At 44.9% G+C, this 24,181-nt stretch overlaps 1 protein-coding gene and 1 pseudogene across 1 annotated transcript; one reads left to right on the top strand and one right to left on the bottom strand.

Moving 5' to 3' along the window:
• Window positions 1-959: 959 nt before the first annotated feature.
• On the bottom strand, window positions 960-23,663 carry LOC119525429 (alkaline ceramidase 1-like). The gene is made up of 6 exons (XM_037824178.1): window positions 23,571-23,663; window positions 5,727-5,841; window positions 5,500-5,641; window positions 4,551-4,688; window positions 1,270-1,407; window positions 960-1,128 (listed from the first exon to the last, which is right to left on the bottom strand). The coding sequence occupies exons 1-6, from the start codon at window positions 23,661-23,663 to the stop codon at window positions 960-962; spliced, it is 795 nt and encodes a 264-aa protein (XP_037680106.1).
• On the top strand, window positions 6,411-7,387 carry LOC119525423 (annotated as a pseudogene).
• Window positions 23,664-24,181: the final 518 nt, after the last annotated feature.

The raw sequence follows: 24,181 nt of genomic DNA, 5'->3' as shown, positions 1-24,181 counted from the left end.
GGCCTAACCATTACTGCAAGGACATTTTGTGACTGGTTAATAAATCAGAAGGCTGGTTTATTAAATATGTCAATTGATTGCATCTGTGGCTGATTACATCCACAATCAACTAAGGGAGTATCTTCCGCAATGAGAAAATCCAATCAATTGGATTTAATTCAATCAATTAAGATTTTTAAGAGAGATGAGAGAACTTTTATCTCCTGGGAAGTTCATCAAAGACCTGCATCAGAGTTGTCAGCCCACGACCTGACCTACGCAATTTGGACTCATGCATCCCCACAGTTGTATGAGACACTTTTATAGAATCTCATATTTACAGATATCTTCTGTTGGTTCTGTTTCCCTAGAGAACCCTGACTAATAGTTTCCCTCAGCTGTCAACCAGTGTTAATGACCCCACAAATAGGTGGGTACATGTGTGTGGGCATGTGGAGGTTCTGCAGGATCTCTGCAGGCAAGCATAGAGATAGAACGAGGTAACTTGAGGACATGTCCGCTCTCTGAAATGCCCCCGAAGTAACAGGGATATTGTCATGGTCAAAGACAGGTCCGAGGAGTATGGCAGTGACCAATGATATTTTTTAGGTGCCCAGGGACCAAGCCACAGCCTGGGGCCATTGTTCATCAGATTCTGGGACAGCACAGCATCTTTGATCCAGTCCCATCCATTCATGTGATAAAAGCCATGGGGAAGGAGTGGACACAGAGGAAGAACTTGAAAGAGGACAGGGACAGGTTATGGAGGGGAGATATGAAAGTCAAGCCCCCAAGATCATCAGACTGCTCTCCATAAAGGTCATTGTGTCCATCCCCTGCATGGTATGAGGCAGAAAATGACAAGCAGGGTGGAAGAAGGAACCATGAGTGTTTCTAAGGCTGAAGTCCTGATTCAGGCTTATGTCCTCAAGACACACCTGTCTTGGCAGGTGGTTGGGTAGGCAAGAGGCTGGGAAGCCTCAGCAGTTTTTGTTGTCGTCTTGGATTTCCACATACGGCAGCCCCACGGGCCAAGTGTCCCGTGGCCAGTAGCGGACTTTGAGGATCTGGCCTGGCATCTCATAGCTGCCTTCCACCAAGACCATGGTGGTTATGCTGTAAGGGAAGGTGAAGCTGATAAACACGTGCCTGTGGGAAGACAAGAAGAAGGTGGTGAAGGTGCAAGGTGCAACTGCAGTCAGACGGATGCCCCAGCCCCACCCTTACTTCCCAGGAAGACCGACTCACCAAGGGGGCCTGAGGAACCAGCCCCTCTGGGCAGGTGCTTACCAGATGCTATGCAGGTAGAAGAAATGAATCCGCTGCCAGAAACTGCACAGAAAGCGGTCACTGAGCCAGCTGGTCAGGGCAAAAGCCCACAGCACCATGGAGACCTCAACCAAATGCCGGATATCCTTGTTGTTGGTCCTAGGGAGGGAGGTGAGAGCCTGACTCAGAGAGCACAGCCTGAAGGTGCTGATGGGAAACTCCCCCAGCCAAGGAGATGTACCTCAGTACAGGCTGATGTTGCCCAATCTGCTTAAGGCTGACACCTGCTGAGCACCTACAGGGAGCCAGGCACACTTCTAAAAGCTCTTCAGATATTAATTCATCCTCCCAACCATGCTCTTACTTCCGTTTTGTATATGAGAAAACTGAGGCACATGAGATTAAGTTATGATGCCTCTCTGCCCCCAAGCCCTGCAAGTTTGCACAACTAGTAAGTGGCAGAGATGGATCTGGACCAAGTTTTTCAGACTGCAGAATCTGTACACTCAACCAATGAGCCCTTCTGTGTGCTTGACTATTTGGGGGGTCTAAGTGTGCGTGCACACGTGGAATTTGCACAAGAAGCTCATGTCTGTGTAACCAGAGGAATGTGAGTCTGAGTGGTGAGTGTGTCTATGGGCCAAGCCTTGGGACAAACTCAAGACCAGAATCTATGTTTCTCTGACAGCGGAGTGAACCCAAATTCCCATGGAAATGAGCGTCTAAAGGATTAAAGAGGCAGCAACTTCTTTATCATGAAAAGCACAAGCTCAGCCCACCAGCCTAAAATGGGGCAATGGGAACATCGGAAAGCATAAAGAGTAACACTGGTGGAATCTGAATAAGGTCTGCAGACTAGTTAAGAGTATTGTACCGAAGTCGGTTTCCTCCTTTTGATGTTGGTTATGTAACATGTTACCGACTTAAACAAAGCCAGTTGCAAGAAGGCATCTTTGAGAAACTGTGGAAATGGCAATATGAACTGAGTGTTAGACATTATTTTTAGGAAGGAGCTTTGTTAGACGCATTGTAGTGTATCTTCCATTTGTGTCTCCAGAACCATCCTTACCCTGCTAAGACCTTCCCTGTGCCCCGGAGGCTGGCACAGGCTCCTTTATCTCCTGACTTCCACTTGGGTTGGCCAATGGGGACCCCCAGCAGGAAACCAAAAGGTGGAGGGGGTATTTCCAGCATACTTATTTCTCTAGCTCCCTCCCTGCAGGGTTGCCTCAGGCTGGCTGCAACCAGCAACGGAAGTCACAGCTCTGTTAAGGAGGCCCTCTCCACGGGCTTGCTCCTTCCAGATTCTCATCATCACTCCCATCTACTGCCCTTCCCAACTCCCCTGCAGGTCTCCGGATGGTCATGGAATCCTACTTGTTGTGGATTTAGTTATGTCCCCACCAAAGATATGTACCTTGGAAGGATTAGGTATTCAAGGAGTACAGTATATACAACCTACTCTCAAATGTTTAGAAGATATGTTAGAAAGAAGGCCAGATAGAAAGAAACATAGATACATAGATGATAGATAGATATACATGGATAGATGATAGATAAGTAGACATAGATAGATAGATAGACATAGATAAATGATAGATATACATGATGCATGGATGGATGGATGACAGACAAATAGACACATGATAGACAGATAATAGATAGATGACACATAGATATACATAGATAAATTATAGATTGGTAAGGTGGATAGATATACATAGACATGATAGAGATAGATATACATAGATATACATAGATAGATGGTAGATAAATAGACATAGACAGACAGACATAGACAGATAGATGATAGATATAGGTGATGGATGGATGGACAAATAGACACATGACAGATAATAGATGATACATAGATATATATAGATAAATGATTGAAAAGATATAGATAATAGATAGACATGCTGGAGAGAGGATAGATAGATAGATATACATAAATATATATAGATAGATAGATGATAGATAAATAGACATAAATAGATAGACAGACATAGATGATAGATACAGGTGATGGATGGATGCATGGATGGATGGACAAATAGACACATGATAGATAATGGATGATACATAGATATACATAGATAAATGATAGATTGATAAGATAGATATAGATACACATGATATAGATAGATGATGGATAGACAGATAGATAAATAGATTGATAGATGGATGATGGGTGGATACGTAGAATGACATGGTAATTTGGCAAAACATTAGAAGTTGGTAGATCTGGATACCTGGGCAGGGAGTATGTCAGAGTTCTCTGTATGAGTTTTGTATTATTTTTGCAACTACCTGTCAGTTTAAAAATATTTCTAAATAAGAAGTCAAAAAAGGTTTTTTTAAATACAAAATAAAATTCAAAAGCTATGCCCCTGTGAATGGGCCCTTATTTCGAAATTGTGTCTTTGAGGATGTGATCGAGTTGAGATGAGGCCATACTGGATTAAATCCGATATGACTGGAGTCCTTAGAAGAAGAGGGACATTTGGACACAGAGGCAGATACACAGGGAGAAGACAGCCATGTGTAGAGGGAGGCAGAACTTAAACAGATGCCACCACAAGTCAAGGAAAACCTGTAGCCCTCTGGAGGTGGCTGGAGGGGGCAAGGAAGGATTCTCCGAGAGCCTTCGGAGTGAGCGTGGACTTGCCAACACCTCGGTTCCAAGTTCTGGTCTCTGGGACTCAGACAATACACTGCTGTTGTTTCAAGTCACCGGGTTTGTGGAAATTTATTTTGGCAGCCCCAGGAAGCCACTCTCACCAGCACAGGGTTCTAAATGATCCCTAGAGATTTTCCTACACCTTGCCGTCTCCTTTGTGGACAATCCTTTTTCTAAACCCTCCTCAAATGGCCCCATTTGAAAGCATCTCTGCTATCCCTCTTGTGGGTTTGAAAAAAAAATCCTTATCATGAGAGTTCCATCCTGAAAATGTTATGGGCAAAATTAGATGACATCCGTGGGGGAAATGGATAACACAGGTTGGCAAAATACTGTTGGTTCCTGGGGCTGACTAGTGGGCACTGGTGGTTATGGGGCAATTCTCTGTGCTTTTATATACATTTGAGGCTTTCCATGATAAAATGAACAGATGTGGCCAGCCAGCCTTGGGTTCAAATCCCGACCCTACGAGTCACTAGTGGATGGAGGGTTTCCCCAGCCCGACCTCAAGACTCCCATCTATAAAGTGGGGTAATGACAGGGCTTCCCTCCCAGGGAGGGAGGTCACGAGGAGTGGATGAGAACTTGATGCCCTGGAGGGGGGCTGGGAGCCACCACTCACTTCTTGTACTCCTGGACCATCATGTAGGTGATGTGCAGCCCGACGCAGTTGAGGACGTAGGCGTTGACGGTGGGCCGCAGGAACGACAGGAAGGTGCTGACCACGGTGATGACAAAAACTAGGCGGGTGAACCGGGCTCTGGGGGGAGAGGAGCCCAGTTGTGAGCAGGGCCTGATGGAGATCTTGTAGCAGAGGTGGATGGGGAAGAAAAAGGGGAGAGGGGTTCTAGGGAGCCCAACTGGGCTCAGAAAAAGATCCTGAGGGTCCCAGGTGGCCCAGGTTGGCCCCGGGCAGGGTCAAAAGGGGGCGAGGTTGGGGTTGGGTAGGATGAGGAGAGGGTCTCAGGGAGGCACAGGGGAGCTTCGTCAGGTCAGGAGAAGGGTCAGAGGACCCAGGTGAGGTCAGACGAGAAATACAGGGGAGCTCAGATGGGTTCAGAGGAGGGATCTGGGTCCAGGTGAAATCAGGAAAGGTCAGACAAGTGTTCCCAAGAGCTCAGGAGAGATCAGGAAGGGGATTTCAAGGGTCCCAGGAGCTCACAGGATTGGTCCTTTGGGCCCAGGTGAGACCAGGTAGAGTCAGGAGTTTTAGGGAAGTTCAGGGGGCTTAGTCAGGTCAAAAGAGGGTCTCAAGTGACCCAGGAGGATCAGATGACAGATTCTACGGACCCCACATCAGATCCAAATTAAGGTGGCTAGATAGGCTCAGGGGAGGGTTCCCTGGGGCCCAGGTGAGCTAAAGGAGAATTCCATGGGACCAGGTGGCATTGGGGGGGGGCAAATTCCCAGAGTCCCAAGAGCACTCAGCATACAGGTGCCTGGAGGTCCAGGTAACTCAGACAGGGTCAGGGAGAGTCCTGGGGTGGTCAGGGGCCAGGTAGGTTCAGGTAGGGTCAACAGAAGGCTCAGCATCCCCCCACACCCCATCCAGATAGCCAGCCCCACCCCACCTGTTCTTCCCTAGGAAGGTGGGGAAGTAGCAGCGAGGCAGCCAGATGCTGTAGCAACAGGCCAGAAACCACAGGATAGAAATCTCGTCCAGCAGCTGGCCCAGGAAGCTGAGGGTCATGTGGAAGTACATGGAGAACAGACCTGGAGGGGCAGGGACAAGGACAGGTGGTCAGGGGGCAGTCCCTCTCTCCACCCCCCTGCCCCACTGTCACAGATCCTCACCTACCTATGACCATGAAGAGGACCCAGACATGGTAGATGTGGCCCGAGCGTTTCTGGGTGTAGGGATGCATCAGGTACATGATGAGAGGCCCCAAGATGAGGAAGGTGACATTGCTGAACTGGGGGCAGAAGGAGACATAGAGTGGAGGGATGTTGGTGGGGGAGGCCGAGAGGGGAGGTCTCAGATGGGAGAGGCCGCCCCTCTGTCCAATCCCTCACAGCCATTAGCCAACTAGTCACCTGCCACCTTATAGGCAATTAATCAAGCCAATGTCATTCCTCTATCAATTATCCACCTGTCAATCTTTTGGCCAATCTTGACAGCCAACCAGTCATCCATAAATCAGTTTCTCCTTCCATATCTCTACTGGTCCATTCATTCATTCCATGAATGTGGTGAAGGCTATTAATTTTCCATGTACATTTAGAAATAGATTCCCCCAAGTTGTAGCTGGGTTCTCAGCTACCCACTTAGAGGCTAGCTCCCCCAGCCTCCCATGTAGCTTGCTGTAGCCATGAGGTCTGGGGTGGCCAGTGGTATAAGAAAGTAAGTGATATCTGCTACTTTCAGGTCAGTTCTTGAGAAGCTGCTGAAGGCCTATCCTCTATTGTTTTACCCCTTCCCATGAGCTGAACTGCACATGTGGTTGTCATCAGTCTGTCTTGACCTCACAGATAAAGAAAAGCAATGCCCAGCAAGCTACAGCCAGTGCGCCAAATTAAAAATGAACAAACAAACAAACAAAAAGTAGAGAAAATCAATGAAACAAAAAGCTGGTTCTTCCGGGAAACAAAATCAATTAAATTGACAAACCACTAGTAAGACCAGCAGAGTGAAAAAGAGAGAAGATACAAATTACTAATATCAGGAATTACTAACCTACAGACCCTGCAGATATCAAAAGGATAATAAGGGGCAAAAGTGGCAGCTCCGGTACAGTAACTCTCAGCCATCAAAAATAAGGATTAACTTAGAAGATTCTGTACAAGACGTGTCCATGAGAAAATCTCTAAAAAAGTGAAGAGACCTTGTTTTGATGTATCACAGGCTTATTTAACTAAAAAATGTATGGATTTTGTCATATCTGCTCCTGGAGTTATTCTTGACTTAATTAAGTTTGCCACAAAACTGGGAGCACAAAAACGAAGAGCAGATGATATCATCAATGTCTTGGATTGAAACAATCTGGTTGCAAAAGAAGTCTAAGAACCGTGTTCGATGGCTAGGATCTGCTCTCAGTGATTTTGGAGCAATAACCTAGCAAAAGAGGCTGCAGCAGGAACTTTCTGACTTGTCAGTAATGGAAGATGCTTTGGATGAGTTAATTAAGGATTGTGTTCGGCAGTTGTGTGAATTAACCGATGACAAGGAAAATGAAAGACGAACATATGTGATGTATCAAGATATTCACAGCATTCAAGCCCTCCATGAACAGATCAGATTGTAGCTGAAGTTCCAGAAGAAACCAGTTTAGATTTTCCAGCTCCCAGAGGAGCGGCAGAGGACCTACTCATGTTTATTTATGTGGAGCAGAAAAGGATAACACAAGAAACAAAATATCTGAAGCTGTAGGGGCCCCTTCATCAGAAAGCAGACTGTCAGAACATCCTGGAGAAGAAAAGCCTCCTCTCCAAAATGAAGAATTACTGGAAGGAAGGGACTGAGTATCTGTAGCATTTAAGAATTCATGTATTAAAGAGTTTTTTTTTGGGGGGGGGCATGCTAAATTGATTATGCATCAAATCTGATTCTCAGAGCAATAACTCATCTCCAAAATTGTCTTGTTCCCAGTTAGTAGCATTATTAGGCCAGTAGAATCTCCTTCCTAGTCAGTAGCTTTAAAAGCAGCACATATGGAATAGCTAGAAGTAAATACCTGAAACTATCAAACTGCAACCCAGTAGCCTTGACTCTTGAAGACAACTGTGTGTAACAATGTCGCTTACAAGAGGTGACAATATGATTGTGAAAACCTTGTGGATCACACTCCCTTTATCCAGTGTATGGATGAATGGGTAGAAAAATGTGGACAAAAATGAAAAATAGGGTGGGATGGGGGAGATGATTTGGGTGTTCTTTTTTACTTTTATTTTTTATTCTTATTTTTACTTTTTCTGGTATAAGGAAAATGTTAAAAAAAATAGATTGGGGTGGTGGATGTACAGCTCTATGATGGTACTATGAACAATTGATTGTACACTTTGGATGATTGTATGATATGTGAATATATCTCAATAAAACTGAATTTTAATAAAAATAGTACATAGATTATGGATAATTATGGTTTATGCATTCAAAAGCAACCCTTTATAATTATTCATTGCTTGATCTACTGAAATGACTTCACTGCAAAAGAAAATCACTGAAACAAATGATCAGACCTGAAATGAATAATTCTTTGTGAACTTGACCCTTTTTCTTCAAGGATTATGTGTAGAATATAAAAAGAAATTGCCTTACACTGGTTCGTGTTTCCATATAACTGTTGTAAACTGAATAGATGTACACAATGAATCTGAACACAATGTCTTTGTATGTATCTGTATAATGCCTAGATTACTTACAAAAATATCTAAGTGAAACATTGCCATTGTACAGCCAAAACAAGGTACATACAGAGAGCCACTGACAAAATCTCTCATTTCTATGGTGTCTCTTACATATTCAGATCTTCTGAGCGAGACTTAGAGGAGAGTTTTCCAACGTCTACATGTAGAAGTATCATAAATGTGTTACACATTTAAAATTCATGAATACAATCAAGCTGTTTTAATGTGATCCCCATGCTAAAATTGGAATCTGATATTTCCTGATTTCAAGCTTCCTATGGATTACGGGGTCCCAGACTGGCAGCAGGTCCCAAGTCTTCATGGCCAAGTGCAGAAATGCCATTAGGTAATGACTCATTGTGAGAAATGACTTCAGTGATGTTGGAAATTGGAAACTATTTTAAAGCTCTTTGCAAGCACATTTTGCAATGTATTTCTGTAAGCTTGTGTGCCAGTTTGGATGTATTGTGTCCCCCCAAATGCCATGTTCTTTGGTGCAATCTTGTGGGGGCAGATGTATTGGTGTTGACTAGGTTGGAACCTTTTGATTGAGTATTTCTATGGAGATGTGACCCGCCCAACCGTGGGTAAATATCTTTGATTAGATTATTTCCATGGAGGTGTGGCCCCGCCCATTCAGTGTGGGTCTTGATTAGTTTACTAGAGCCCTATAAGATCTCAGACAGAAGGAGCTCGGTGCTGCAGCTTAAAGAGACATTTTGAAGACGGCCAATTGAAAGTAGTCCTGAGTTTGCCTGGGAGAAACTAAGAGAACACCCCCAGATGCCTAGAGAGAAATGTCGTGGGAGAAAGCCATATTGAATCCAGAACCCTGGAGCAAATGCCAGCCTCATGCCTTCCCAGCTGCAGAGGTTTTCCGGATGCCATTGGTGTTAATCAGTGAAGGTACCCTATCATTGCTGCTTTTGCTCAGGCACTTTTATGGCCTTAAGACTGTAACTTTGTAACCAAATAAATCCCCTTTATAAAAGCCAATCCATTTCTGGTACTCCGCATAATGGGAAGCATTAGCAAACCAGAACAGCTTGCAATATTGCTCTTTAGGCAAAGAGGTTTTACTTATAAAGGGCTTGCCCTGCCCTCTTCCCAGCTCTGTCCCATATTTCCAGGTATTTAACTATTTCTACCTCATTGGATAAGTCATTTACCACTCTGTGACTCGGTTTACTCAGTAGTTGGCTATTAGACTGTGAGCTCCTTGAGCATCCTTGAGGATAAGATAGATATAGATGATCAAGATTAGATATAGATAGATGATAGAGATAGTTTGATAGAGAGGGGGATGGATGGATGGATGGATGGATGGATGGATAGGTAGGTAGGTAGGTAGGTAGATAGATGATTGATAGATGGGTGGATATGGCAATTGCGGCAAAATGTTAAAAGTTGGTGGATCTGGGTATCCGGGGGTATGTTGGAGTTCTCTGTATGGGTTTTGTATTATTTTTGCAACTGTCTTGCACATTTGAAACTATTGCAAAGTAAAAAGGTTTTAGAAAGAAACAATAAGGGGATACCACAAACAATTCTACACAAATAAGTTTGACAACTTAGATGAAATGGACCAATTCTTAGAAAAACATAAGCTAGCTTAACTTACCCAATATGAAATAGATAACTTGAATAGCCCTATATTCATGAAATTGAATTAGTAATTTTAAAACTTCTGAAATAGAAAACTCCAGCCATGGATGGTTTCACTGGAGAGTTCTAGTAAACATTTAAAGAAGACCAATTCTACCGTCTCTTCCAGAAAACACTTCCCAATTCATTTTCTGACATCAGTATTACCTTGACATCAAAACCAATGACAATAGAAGAACAGATAATGTTTTATTGGGACACAGCCATTCCCATTCATTTATGTATCATCTATGGCTGTTTTCAAGATGGCAGAGTTCTAGTAGTTATTACAGAGATGGTAAATGGTCCTCACAGTCAAAAATATTCACTATCTGGACCTTTAAGAAAAAGTTGCCGACCCCTTTCCTAGGGGCATTTATCCAATATAATAGCCACTGGCCGTGCATGGCTATTGGGCATATGAAATGTGGCTAGTATGTCTGAAGAACTGGATTTTTAGATTTATTTAACTTAAATTAATTTCCATTTAAGTTTAAAAGCTCTTTACCAATTCAGTCATTGGAAAATTTTAAGAAAGTTTGGAACAACTTTGGGATATGAATCTACTTTTTCAACCGTAATTTTTTTTTTTTTTTTACAAAGTATGGTTTACTTGTTTGGGATTCTAGCATCAAAAGAAATTCTTGAGGTCATAATAATATACACCTATTGACAACCTTATTCAATCCTCTATGTATATAACAACCTTGGACAACAAAGGAAGATTTGATTAAGTTTTAGATTGCAGTGCTGCAGCCATAGCATATTTATTTTCAATGTGAAAATGTGGTTTGGATTTTTTTTTCACAGGACAACAAAAGATTTATATGTAAGTTCAAGCCATTCTTCAAATTTAAACAAACAGCTAATATATGGCTATACCTTTGTATATCTCTAAAGGTAGCTAATTTAAGTTCTAAAAGAGTATAATTAAAATCAAAATCACTTGATTTTTTATGAAATAGCTCAACCATTACTATATCTAGGCATTTGGAAAAGGGACTTACTTGTTTTCTTCTGATTGCAAGAATGATTCGTGTTCATGGCACAAAAGTTGAAAACAAAAAAAAACATAGCTAATTGCTATACCCCATCAGCAGATAAACAAACAAGGTTTTGTCAACTGTAAATTTTATGAACTCCAACTACAAAACAAGTGTTTCTGATGAAAATTTCATGTCCAATTGAGATGTGCTATATGTGCAACTACACACAAGATTTCAAAGACTTAGTACAAAAAAAAAAGACTATAAAATATCTCACTAATAACTTTTATCTTGATTACAGGTTGAAATGAAAATATTTGGGACATACCAAAGTAAATAAAATATTATTATTATTAAAATTATTATCACCTGTTAACAGTACAAATATAAAAACGGTCTTTCACTAACTAGAACAAATGTACATCACTGCTACAAGGAGTTAATAATAGAGTAGTATATGGGAAAAATTGTGCCTACACACAACACTGCAAACTACAGACTATTGTTAAAAGTAATATTTTAATATTATTTCAGTAACAAATGCACCACACCAATGCTAAGGGGCAATAATAGGGGGGATATGGGGTATGGGACGGTTTGGGTTTTCTTTTCTATTTTTATTTCTTTGCTGGAGTAATGAAAATGTTCTAAAATTGATCATGGGGCTGTATGCACAACTATGTGATGAAACTGTGAGCCAATGATTGTATTCTTTGGATGGTGTTCCGGTTTGCTAATGTTGCCTTTTTGCAAAATAGCATAAATGGATTGGCTTTTATAAAAGGGGGTTTATTTGGTTACACAGTTACAGTCTTAAGATCATGAAGTGTCCAAGGTAATGCATCAACAATCAGGTACTGGCACTGAAGGATGGCCAGTGTTGTCTGGAAAACCTCTGTTAGCTGGGAAGGCACGTGGCTCTCTTCTGCTCCGGAGTTCTGGTTTCAAGATGGCTCTCTCCTAGGATGTTACTCTCTAGGTTGCAGCTCCTCCTCAAAATGTCACTCTCAGTTGCTCTTGGGGCATTTGTCCTCTTTTAGCTTCTTCATAGCGAAAGTCTGTTTTCAATGGCCATCTTCAAACTGGCTCTCATCTGCACCTCCTCTCTCAGCTCCTGTGCATTCTTCAAAGTGTCCCTCTTGGCTGTAGCAAGCTCACTCCTTCTGTCTGAGCTTATATAGTGCTCCAATGAACTAATTAAGGCCCATGCTGATGGCATTGTCAGAGGAAATAAAGCGCAAAACAGCAGTTGTGGGCATAAAAAGTGGGTGGTGTGACTGAAGTGGTGGGGGACAGAGGTGGGAAATGGGTTCACCCACTCACCATGGGAGCAGACACAGTGCCACGTTGCCTGTGGTGAAAGTGTGTTTTATTCTAAATATTATGGGAAGCCATTAGTGGATTTTAAGCAGGAGAGCAACATAGATTGGTTTATGCTTTAAAAGATCACATTGAAAAATGAATGAAGTTCTGATACCTCTACAACCTGCTACTTGAAGACCTTAAATTGAATGAAATAAGCCAGACAGAAGAGGAAGATATGGTATGATTCCATTTATATGTAATGCCTAGAAAATGCAAATTCATAGAGACAGAAAGTAGAGTACAGGTCACCAGGAGCTGAAGGGGGCTGGGGAGTTATTGCTTAATAGAAGCAGAGTTTCCATTTGGGATGACGGGCAAAACGGGATGATGGACAAGTTTGGGTCACTGATAGTGGTGATGGTAGCACAACATTGTGAATGTAATGAATATCACTGAATTGTACACTTGAAAGTGGTTAAATAGGAGACTTTTGGGTTGTATTTTTATTATGTCACCATAAAAAAGTTATTTTTTAAAAAAACTAAAAAAGAGAGAGAAAAAAATCATGTTGACCTATCAAAACCACCACCAATGAGTCAGGTGATTGGACCTTGATTAACCCATCCTTTGACCTAACAGTCAGCCTGTCAATTTATCTGTTGATATATCAATCAAACTCTCAGTCTTCCAAATCATCAATCTATAAGGCAATTGATCAATTCTTCAATCAACCGCTTTGATGTTACCAATTGATTGACTGGGATTCAGAAAGACAGCCCTTTCAATGTCCGGTTTCTAGAGCTCTTGGTCTGAAGGAAGCAAAGACATTCACATAAACAGTAAAGTGGAGCTGACAAGTGTGCAGAGGTTGGGTCTTGAAAGGAATTGTGGTCTCCACCTGTCTATCTTATGGAACCCATGACTTTAGAGTCTGGAAGCCACCACGCTGTAGAGATGTGGAAAAACCACATAAAGATAGAGATGCTGGGGGAGCCCCAGCTGTTCCAGCCACCAGCTCCATGATTTTCCCAGCCAAGATGCCAAACACATGACTGAACAAATCTTTGGATGATTCCAGCCCCCAGTCTTGAAGCCACCCCAGCTTACACCAGCTGGAGCAGAGAGGAGTCATCCCTGTCAAGCACTGCCCAGATCACAGACACATAAGCAAAATAAAATTACCATTGTTCCAAGCAAGTAAGTTTTAGGATGATTTGTTATGCAGCATTAGCTAACTGAGACAAAGAGGAAATATTGTGGGCTCTGAGGTGGCCAGGAAAGATTTCCTGGGGGAACAGGAGGACACATTGAGGCCAGCAGATATGGCTGCACCTTGTTCAGTACTCTGTGATTGCACAGCCATGCTGTTTGATGAGTTATCTGTAGATTATTTACCTGTCTTCCTATATTTAGATATCTTCTAGGTACCAAGCCTCAGGCAAAGTTTATTATTTCCAGAAACTTGTCCTCAAAGCAATCTGGTCAAGTATCTATGAGCATACCAACACTGTAGAAGATACTGACTCTCAGAGTGGTCCTATGTTCTAGCCCTGGTCACCCAGCTGACCCCAAAGACATGTGAGTTTCCTGTGAGAAGGGTCAGAGCCCAGTTTATGAGCAACAGAAAGTGGCTCATAGGCATCAATCAATGTTTTATGAATAAAAAATGAGTTAAAAATCATAGCAATAATGGCCACCAAGAACATGGAGATTATGGCAGACAATGGTGGTTGACTACACAACAATCATACTCCCTTCTTCCCCGTTAACCAAACTATGACTTGGTGCAGTTTTAGGGGGACATATCTTTTCAGAGAGGCAGGCCTCAGACCCAGGGAGGGGCTAAGAACTGACCGAGGCTCTTTCAATTCACTCATTCTTCTATAGTAACAGATATTTTTAACTGGGTACATGGCCACCTAGCTAAAGACTACATTTCCCAGACTCCCTTGGAGCTAGACATGGTCATGTGACTATGTTCTGTCCAATAATATGTGGGCAGAAAGAATGATGGCAGCTTCCGGGTTGTGCTCTTAAAGGGAAAGGGCATATTCTCCCCTTACCTTTTTTCTAATGTAATACGGATGTGATGGGGCAGCTTTTTGGACCACTCAGATGAAAGCTCTGGCCTAGAGATGGCAACTATAGAAGGAGCTTGGGGCCCAGATACCAAGAGAGTATTCACACCTGTCCTGGGGTGATTATGACCGGATGTTACGTAAGAAAGAAAGAAATTTCTACCTTCTTTTAGGTCTCTGCTACAGCAGCTAAACCTATATTTAATTATATATATATATATATATATATCCTTCTTCCATGCTAAATAAATCTCAGTGTTGTTCAGTCATCAGGAGGCCATGTCCTTTAAGGGTGACAGGACTTAACTCATTGCCGATGATTGATAAAGGAAGGGATGTATGAGGTAACTCTGACCTCTGAGACATGAAGGAAGGTCTAACAGGAGCCTTGTAGGAAAATTCTCCCTCTTGATGTCAGACCCAATGAAGAGGCCTTTGGACACTGCTGTGATGTTTAAGATGTGGCAGCCATCTTGCAAGCATGACTGGACAAGCCTGAGAGCAAACCTAAATACTCAAGGGCAGTATTTGCCCTTCTGCTAAGTCCTCCAGAGCTGCCCTGGTTTCCAGCCTTCCCAAGTAAACCTCTTTCCATTTTCTAAGATACTCCAGTATCTTTCCAATGCATTCTCTTTGTTGTTGTTGTTCTTGTTGATCTGTTCTTTGTTTTTGATTAGGCTAGCTCTCTATGGCTCAAATCCAACAGAATTGGATCACTAATGTATTAGCTGGAGTTCTTTGGTAACAAGCAACAGAAAACAATTCTGATGAACTTATGCTATAAATAAATGTATCTATGTAATACATATATGTTATATATGTAAAATTTATTTATTCACTCATTTATCTATCATCTTTCAATATTTATTTATTTTTTACACTGAGCTCAGTGATCAAAGAATTCCTGAAAAACAAGGATAACCAGAAATGAGAGCAGCTCTGAGCTTCCAATGGATGATCTCTTCAGGGGGCAATTTTGGGCGTGAATGAAAATTGTGTTCAGTCCAGTTCCAAGTCTTAAATTCTGGAGAGTGTAGCCCATGACACTTCCCAGCCTTGGCCAGAGGTGGGTAAGCACCTGTCCAACCACCCCATTCAAGACCAGTAGGCAAGGAGCAGTTGGTTGCCCAAAGGAAAATGAGGCAATGAATGCTGGATGGGCAAAATCAACAGATAGTCACTAGGATTCTGGCCTGGTTTCCCCCCTCTTCAGTGGTCTGGGGGTGGGTGGGAGAGGGGCCAGGCCAACCTCTCCACCAGCTTCTTCTTGTGCATGCTTCTGCCTCAGGTCCTTTCATATGCGCTGTGCACACATGCACCCCAACACACCCAATGTTCTCTCTTCTTTCAGCCAAACAGTGAAAGCCCTTGGGCACATTGACACATTCCTGAAGAAGCCAAGCCAACCAGTTTCCCAAACCCTAATGCTTCCATTTGAAACACATCTGTGGCTCCCACAAATAAAAACCAAACTCTTAAACTTGGCTTATAGCTCACCAATATTCACCTTCAATTTTATAATCCAGGTGTACCTCTTACCTCCAGGACTTCACACATACTGTTCCCTCTGCTTGGGATACTCTCCTTCCCTTTTGCCCCTCTTTCCCAGGCCAATCCCTCTTCTGCCATTAGCCTGGGCAGCCCCTTCTCCATAAAGACTCCCCAATCCCCCAAAGCAGAGCCAGGTAGCTTTCCTTTGTGCCCCGCGTCTTCCTCCTTTCCTAACACTTGTCCTGCTGAACTCTGTCTGCCTCTCCTGCTAAATGTCGATTTGAGGGCTGTAGATGTGTCTTCCACCTTCACCACTGTCTCCTTGGGAATGGAATTTAGTAGGTGCTCAGTTAATGTTTCCTACTGACCGGATCTCGAAGCAAGCTGAGATGGGAAACTCAGCAGAAGGTCTTTAACAGAGAAAGTTCTGGATACATGGCGCTCCGATTGTGCCTTTCTCATCTTCTGATCATAGAACTTGACAGAGGTCATTTCAATCCCTTCATGCCCCCATGGGTCTGGTTTTCCAGCACTTGTTTGGTGAGGAAGGGATTGAGTATCAGAGAGGGGAAGTGCGTTCTCTGAGGTTCCACAGCATGGTGGAGCTCCGGAGCTTGCTTTTACCCCCTGCCTTGAAAGAGAGGAAGGGCTAGGCAGGAGGCACTGGTTAAGAGAAGGTGCTCCCACCTCCTGGCTGTGTGAACTAATGTATCTGAGCCTCGGTTTCCTGCATCTGTAAAATGGGAGAGAAGAATCAATCCTACCCTGCGGGTTGCCAAGAGGTGTGCATGAGGCCAGGCATGGAAAGGTGGCATTGCCAGGTGCGTGGCACAGGCTCAGGAAACAGCAGAGGCTGCTGTGGCTGCCATCGTTGTTGATGAAAATAATCATCACAGGCTGATGATTGGTTTGATTACTCCAAGCCAAGAGATGAGCAGAACCAGGGCAGGGGATTGCGACAATGACGTTGAGCACGTAGAATGGGATGATGCCCCACATTGGAGCCTGTGATAATGAGCTCCAACCAGCTCTGGAGTCTGATAGCATCAGATCAGCCCAAATGCCAAGTGCTCTCTCCCTCCCTGCCCTCCATCCCCACATTTTCCCAACTTCTCGCCCCACCCAGGTTCTGCAAGGCAGGGCAGGCACCTGGACACGTGGGCCACACTTCCTGGTCCAGCCCAAGCAGGTGCAAGTAACCTCCTCTCATCATTCATTCATTTACTCATTCACTCAACAACTATTCCCTGCAGTCCCTGAAACAAAAGTCCCTGCTTTCATGGGATGGATCTAGCTAGGATGTGGCGGTGGTGGGAGTGGGGGGGATATTCTGAGCCCCATTTTGCTCAGCTCTGGAAGGCAGGGAGCTTTGCCTGTTGTGGTCACTGCTGGGGACCGAGTATCTGACAACAGTGCCTGGTCCACAATAGGGGCTCAGGAGGCTTTTGTCGAGAATAATACATGCAGATCACACATGTACATAATAAATACGTGTGCTGTAAAGACTGGTGGTGTGGCTGTGATTCTAGAATTGGTTACTGCTCCAAACTAGGGCCACAGAGTGTCTGCCAAACAGATGTGGCTCAATATCCAGTGCTGGAAGAGGGAAAGGAGGGAGAGAGGGAGAGATGGAGAGGAGAGGAGAGGAGAGGAGAGGAGAGGAGAGGAAAGGAAAGGGGAGGAGAAGAAAAGAAAAAGGAGGAAGGGAGAAAGGAAGAGGGAGAGAGGGAAAAGTTAGGGAGGGAAGGAAGGAAAGAAGGAGAGAGGGAGGAGAGAGGGAAGGTGGGAGAGGAGGGAAGGAGGAAGAAAAGGAAGAAGGAAAGAGGGAAGAAGGAAGGAAGGGAGGGGGAGAGAAGAAGGGAGGGAGACTGAGCTGAGTTGCCTCCCCACCCCAGCCTTGGGAGAAGGCAGTGGGGGAGCCCCTTTCTCTCATTTCCCCAACCCACCCAGGATGAAGCCACAGCACCTCCGTCCCCCCACTCCCCAAACACCTTCTCTTACAATCCCGTTCCATCTGAGAGTCCACTTACTCATTTCTTGCTTTGTTTATTGTCTCCCCTCTGCCCATTGGACTGTAACCTCTGTGAGAGCAGGTGACAGCCGTTTACTCTCCCACTGTGTCCCCAGCACCTCTTACACTGGGCACCCAGTAGGCGCTCAAATTTACCCAGTCAATTGAATCAGTGAACGTCACAAAACACCCCCTATCTCTTTCTCCCCTTTGCCAAAGCTCAAATTCCTGCCACCTGCCACCAGCTCTTACCACCTGCTGAGGACACCTAACTTGTACCCACTAGTGGTGCTGGGTGAGGGGCTTGGAGCCAGTCACTGCCCCTCCCAGCAATGACTCACTTGCAAGAATTAAGATGCACCCAACTAATTGTTAATCTCTCAGTAACTGAGACGCCTCATTGCACGTGATTGCCAGAGGCTCTGGGACGAGGTGGGCTGGGCGCAACCCCAGACATGCAGCTTACGTCTGTGCAACCCTGGGAAGGAACTTACCCTCTCTGAGCCTTTATTTCCCCATCTGTAAAATCGGGAGAATAAGAGGACCTACTTCACAGGGTTGTTATGAGGACTATAGCAAGTGCTATTTATTAAATAAAATTAATAAATGTCACTTTCACATCTCTCTGGGCTGCATTTACTTCTGATGATGATGCCTTCAATTTATTCAATGCTTAGAATATGCCAGAAGCTAGAGATACAGATATGGATATGGATATAGATGTATAAATTGGCCTACTCTGGCCATTTCACATGAATGGATCCTACATTAGATGTTCTTTTGTGACCAGATTCCTTCACATTTTCAAGGTTCATCCATGTTGTAGCTTGAATCAGTGCTTCATTCCTTTTTAGGGTTGAGTAATAGTCCATTCTGTGAATGGTCCATGTCTTGTAAATCCATTCATCAGCAGATGGACATCGGGTTGTTCTGGATCTGTTTTATCCTCTCCACAGTCCAGTAAATTAAGTACTATTAGTACCCCATGGCTGTCTGGGCCCAGGACGTATCACAGTCTTGATCGTGAACACGTGGTTTTTGTGCATGTGATTTTTCAGCTGATGATGTCTGTCTTCCCCAAGGGTAGAGACAGTGTCCAACTCACTGTCTGTGCCAGGTAATCAGTTTTGCTCTGGATGTGCAGGAGGAGGAAGGCAGAGGAGGGAGGGCATCATTGGGTCTTGTTCGGGTTTGCAATGCCACTGTTATGCAAAATACCAGAAATGGATTGGCTTTTATAAAGGGGGTTTATTTGGTTACAAATTTACAGTCTGAAGGCCATGAAAATGTCCAAATGAAGGCATCAAAACAAGTATACGTTCACCAAGGGAAGGCCAAGGGCATCCGGAAAACCTCTATTAGCTGCGGAGGCACGTGGCTGGTGTCTGCTGATCCTGGGCTGTGCTCCAGCTCCTCTCTCAGCTCCTGTGTGTTCTCCAAAGTGTCTCTCTTGGCTGCGGTGCCTCCTTGTGTTGGTGAACACCTTTATATGACTCCAGTGGTTCAATTAAGACCCACATCTGTGGAAATTATTCAATCAAATGTCTTGCCCACAGTTGATTGAGTCACATCTCCACGAAAACACTCAATCAAAGGATCCAACCTAATCAACACTAATACCTGTGCCCAACAAGATGCATCAAAGAACATGGTGTTTTGGGGGACATAATACATCCAAACTGGCACAGGTCTCAGTCTACCCTTGTGGTTCAGAGCTCAATGGCCAGGGGCTCAGAGAAGCAGGGTCTCCCTCTGGCTCACAGAGCTCTTGGGGAGAGCCAGGAGCTGGAAGCTGGCTGTAGAAGCCAATGTCAGGGAAACCATTGTAGAGGAGGTGAGAGGGTGTTGGAGATGGGAAGGGTGTTGGAGATGGGGAGGGTGCTGGAGATGGCGAGGATGCAGGAGGTGGGGGCCCTGCAGATGACATTACCCCCCACCCCATGCACACACCTTCTCCACTCTGACCTCCCCTGTCTCTCTGGTGTCCCCTCCCCTCAGACTCACCCTATTCATTTGCACATTAGTGCCTTTGCACAGCAGACTCCTGGCCAGCAAGGCGTGCCAACCCTTTGCTATAATAATCCAGCAGCCAGGAGCCAAGAAGCCTTGAAACTTCTGCTGGAGCAGCCTTGAAACTTCAGCTGGAGGAGCCTTGAAACTTCTGCTCTTGAAGGGCTCCTAAGTTTTCTGCAGCCCTCTGCCCAGAAGGAAGCCACCCCTGGAGGCCACCAGGCTGCCCACCCCTTGACTTCTCACCCTGCCCCTCCTAGCCTACGTGTGAAATGCAACAGAGGCGCCCCAGCTGCACCCACAGAATGACTCTCCCCTGCTCAAAAGCCGCCCATGGCTCCCCAGTGCCCTCAGAATGAAGCCTCAGCCTGGCATTCTCCGGGGAAGCTCTCCGGCCATTTCTCTCCCCACTAAGGCCCTCCCCTACAGACAACCTGGGTTCTGCCTATGCACTTCCCCCTTGAGACCTTTGCAAATTCGGCTCCCTCTGCCCTGAGTGCCTTAGAAAACATTTACTCTTTCTTTAAGAGTTGGAGCCCACAGCATCCCCGTGCCCTCCCCATTCAGCCAGTAGGGGCCTCATGCCCTTTCCCGGCCCGCGTGGTTCCCCTTCCAGCCTCTTGTTCTTTCCCTTCCCTGAGCTAACCTCCGGGGCTGGAGGAATCTGTTTCTAATTCTGGACCCCCAGCTCCCCAGCTCTGAACCTCTTTGGGGCTCCAGCATCACCCAGCATAGGCTGGTTTACAGCCAGTGAATGAATGAATGAACCCATCAATGAAAACAGGATAAATTTCAAGCAGTCTAACTCAGCAATCAAGATTTGTTCATCTTCGTCTCTCTCCATCCTCTAGCTACAGGAACACACATTCCTCTTTCCCAAACTGGCCAACCCCTCTTTTACTCCCAGACTTTTCACTTCCTATTTCCTCTCCTGACTCCTACCCCACTCAGCAAACTCTTATTCATCCTTCAAAACCCAACTCCTGGGTGCCCTCCTCCAGGAAACCTCCCAACCCCTGGACTGAGTCTTCTGCATCTTCTCTGTCCTGACCCTGTGTGGCTGGGCTCGACCTACACCCACCCCAGGCTCAGAACTCCTTGAAAGCAAAAGTGAGAAAGAAAAAGATTTTTAGAGCAGTGTTTCCCTACTGTGGGTCGTGGCCCATAAATGGATCATGATGAAATCAATGAGAACAGATTTTTAAAAATTATTCTACTATATACTCTTTCATTGCCATACCTAGATCAAAAAAAAAAATGCTTAAAGTAGTTATATAGCATTTTGCCAGAATGCATTCCATTGACATATTTTGGTGGCAAGTTTTTGGTTCCCATTATATTTATTCATGTATTTATTGCAATTATAAATGGCTCAGGAACAACTTTGAGTATAAATCTTGTTGCCTATTGGGTTGTTTTTGTGTGTACCTAAAAGTCCACACAATTGACCGGGGCCATTTATCAACCCATCTCCCAATAAAGGTTGCCAAATTTCAGCAAGCCTGTACTTTTTACTCCAACACTGATGATATGTGAGTGTGTCCATGTTCACCACAAAATAAACTCGATAAGAAAAAAACACATTGTTTATGCTTTGACTGGTTATTATGATTTTTTTCATGAAACTATACCTGGCAAACTTGGCTCCCAGGTGGGTCCAGCTCACCCCGTTTTTGTACATATGGCCCATGTAATGATATTTCAATTTTTAAGAAGTTGGAAAAAAATAAAAGACGGGAAATATTTTGTGATGGGTGAAAATTATATGAAATTCACATTTTAGTGTCCATAAATAAAGTTTTATTGGCACACAGTCACAGTCACTGGTTTACGTATTGTCTGCGGCTGCTTATTGAGTTACAGGGACAAATTGAGTGATAGCAACAGACACTCTATGTCCACAAAACCAAAAAGAAAAACAAAAATAATATTTATGATCTGGATCTTTCCAGGAAAACTTTGCTATATGATTTGTTATCCATGGTGATAGTTTTGTGATCTCGGAAGCACTTTGGAGAGGAGCGTCTCGGGGATACTCAGATAACTCTAAAGAGCCTGGGAAACCCTTTGCAACATAATTCTGTTTCTAGTCCTCATCCCAAATCCATTTTGTCAGAGTCTTTCTAATAGAATAGAAAAGAAAATATCCAAGTGGATCCACACCAAGGACAAGTAAGTGTCATCTTATGAAATTTTGTTTCTGCTTAATAGATATCTGGGAATGTGGGTAATGGGTGATGATGCAAAAGCTCTTTTCTAACATGTGAATTGGCTAAAAAACAAAACAAAACAAAAACAAAAACAAAAAATTAGAGACCTTCAGCCTTAGAGAGTATCTACGTGATGGTCAATTTAGTTCATTAGAGACAGGTTAAGGGGGTGGGAGTGGTGGGATTTTACCTGAGAGCAAGACCCAGGCACAGCTCACTCTCAGCATCCTCTCTGGGGGATCTCCACCCAGGGTGGGTGAGCAGAGAACATTCCAGACCCCAGGGAACTGCCAGAAAGGGGGATCCCAGCACCCCAACACTTCTTCTCAGTCCTGGGGAATCAATGCATTCTGCCTCTCCCATTTTATAGGTGGGCCTACAGAGGATCAGAAAGAGTGAGGAAATCTGGCCAGGAGAATATGGGGAACCCTTGAGTTTCAGACTCCCACCTCCCACCTCAGGGAAGCCATGAAGTCAAAGATAAAGGATATGAGAGACCCAGGCAACCCCACCCCCAAAAAAACAGCTTCTCAAAAAGTCCACTTCAAATTCTGCTGAGGCAATTCCTAGACATCTCCCACCTCCCTGAACTTCTGGGGTCCTCTTCTGGAGAATGAGGTCGACTCATGTAGCACATACAATGCGCCCAACTCCCAATGTCTCCGTGGAGAGTAAATGAGATTTTTTCCCTGTGACGTGTTTAGCATACACCAGGCACATGGTAAGTGCTCAATAAAACATTTGTATCGTGTTCCTCAGCATTTATTGAGCCTGTTGTGTGCACAAGGCTCAGAGCTAAGACTTTGCCGGTGTCGCACTATATCCTGGGAGCTCCCAGCAGGCAAGCACCCTGGCTCACTTGCCTTGGTGAACCCAGCACCCCGCGTGGGGACACAGTTGCTGCCTGCATCTGTAGCTGCCTGCCTCTCTCAAGCACACAGTGGCTAAGTGCCATCATTGTTTATGCAGTCCAGGGCTTCTGAGTGCTTCCAATGTGGCACCATCCCAGGATCTGGGGTTGGGTGACCAACCATTCCAGAAGGTCCAGAAGTGATGGCTTTCCCAGGGACATGGGACTTTCAGTGCTAAAACCAGGATGCACTGTTCACCCTGGGCTGTACAGTCAAGTACAGCTTGGAACAAATCACAGTCACCTCCTCCAGGAAGCCTTCCCTGGTTCCCTTCCCCAAAACTGGCTTAGGAGGCCCCTCAAAGCAGACAGTCCAGCCCCACTGTGTTTAGAATGCCTGCAGTCAAATCGTCACTTCTCCTGCTGGCTTTTGAGCCCCTTGAGGGCAGAGAGTGGCACTTGCCACAGTTCCCTGCTGTGTCTCTGAAACCTACCGCGGGGCCGAGTGCCAAATAAAGACTGGCTGTAGGAACACAGAAATGAATGAAAGCCGGCGCTCCTGGCCTAACAGGTGAGAAAACCGAGGCTTGGAGAGGAGAACCGCTCAGATGAGATTCCCCAGCGAGGACGTGGAGGAGCCCAGGGCTTTGAACCCCAGACTGGTGAGGCTCCCCTGTCCTTAGCCCTCCCACCTGCCCACCTGGGGCCCTCACCGTGTTGTAGAACTCGGCCACAAACTGCGAGTGCTGGAAGTTGCTCTCACACCAGTCCACCTCGGAGCTCTGGTAGGCAAAGATGCTGGGCATCCTGGCCACGTCTGCCAAGCAAAAATGAGCAGCGAGCCTGTCAGGGCTGGGCCCTGGGTGAAGGAGGGAGAGGACTGCGTGGTGCCCCGGGCAGGCTGAGAGGAAAAACCAGCTGGGCTGCTCCCCGGTTGCACCAGGCAGCCTGGCTGTGCACTGGTGGTGGAGCTGTATATGAGCCATGGGCAGGACCATCCAGCAAGGTGCAGGTGGGTGGGGAGGTGGCAGCCCATCCTGGGCCCCTAGGGGTGTAACTTGGAGGCCCTGTTTACAGAACAGAAATCAAAAATAATAATAGTAGTAGTGATAATAGAGTACACTGAGATGAGTGCTATAGCCTTGCCCATTTTACAGATGAGGAAACAGAGGTACAGAATTACGAAGGACACACAGGCATGCTGGTTTCAGCCTCCAAGCTCTTAAGCATTTGGTTTCTACTCTCTGGCACCATCCAAAGCCCACATTGCCACTTACCATATCAGGGGCTCTCCCCATTACCCAACTGAGCTAAGCTCAGCAAT

Source organism: Choloepus didactylus, assembly GCF_015220235.1.
Source record: "Choloepus didactylus isolate mChoDid1 chromosome 25 unlocalized genomic scaffold, mChoDid1.pri SUPER_25_unloc1, whole genome shotgun sequence".
Classification (NCBI taxonomy): domain Eukaryota; kingdom Metazoa; phylum Chordata; class Mammalia; order Pilosa; family Megalonychidae; genus Choloepus; species Choloepus didactylus.
Note: the sequence above shows the minus strand (reverse complement) of the source record. Positions and strands in the feature narration are given on the sequence as shown.

Excerpts from the sequence above, each read along its gene's own strand:
- LOC119525429 (XM_037824178.1), bottom strand. The coding sequence starts at position 23,663 with ATGCCCAGCATCTTTGCCTACCAGAGCTCCGAGGTGGACTGGTGTGAG. Across the intron at positions 5,842-23,570 it reads TGGCCGAGTTCTACAACACG|TTCAGCAATGTCACCTTCCT; the intron begins GTGAGGGCCCCA and ends TTCTGCCCCCAG. Across the intron at positions 1,129-1,269 it reads TTCTACCTGCATAGCATCTG|GCACGTGTTTATCAGCTTCA; the intron begins GTAAGCACCTGC and ends GTCTTCCCACAG.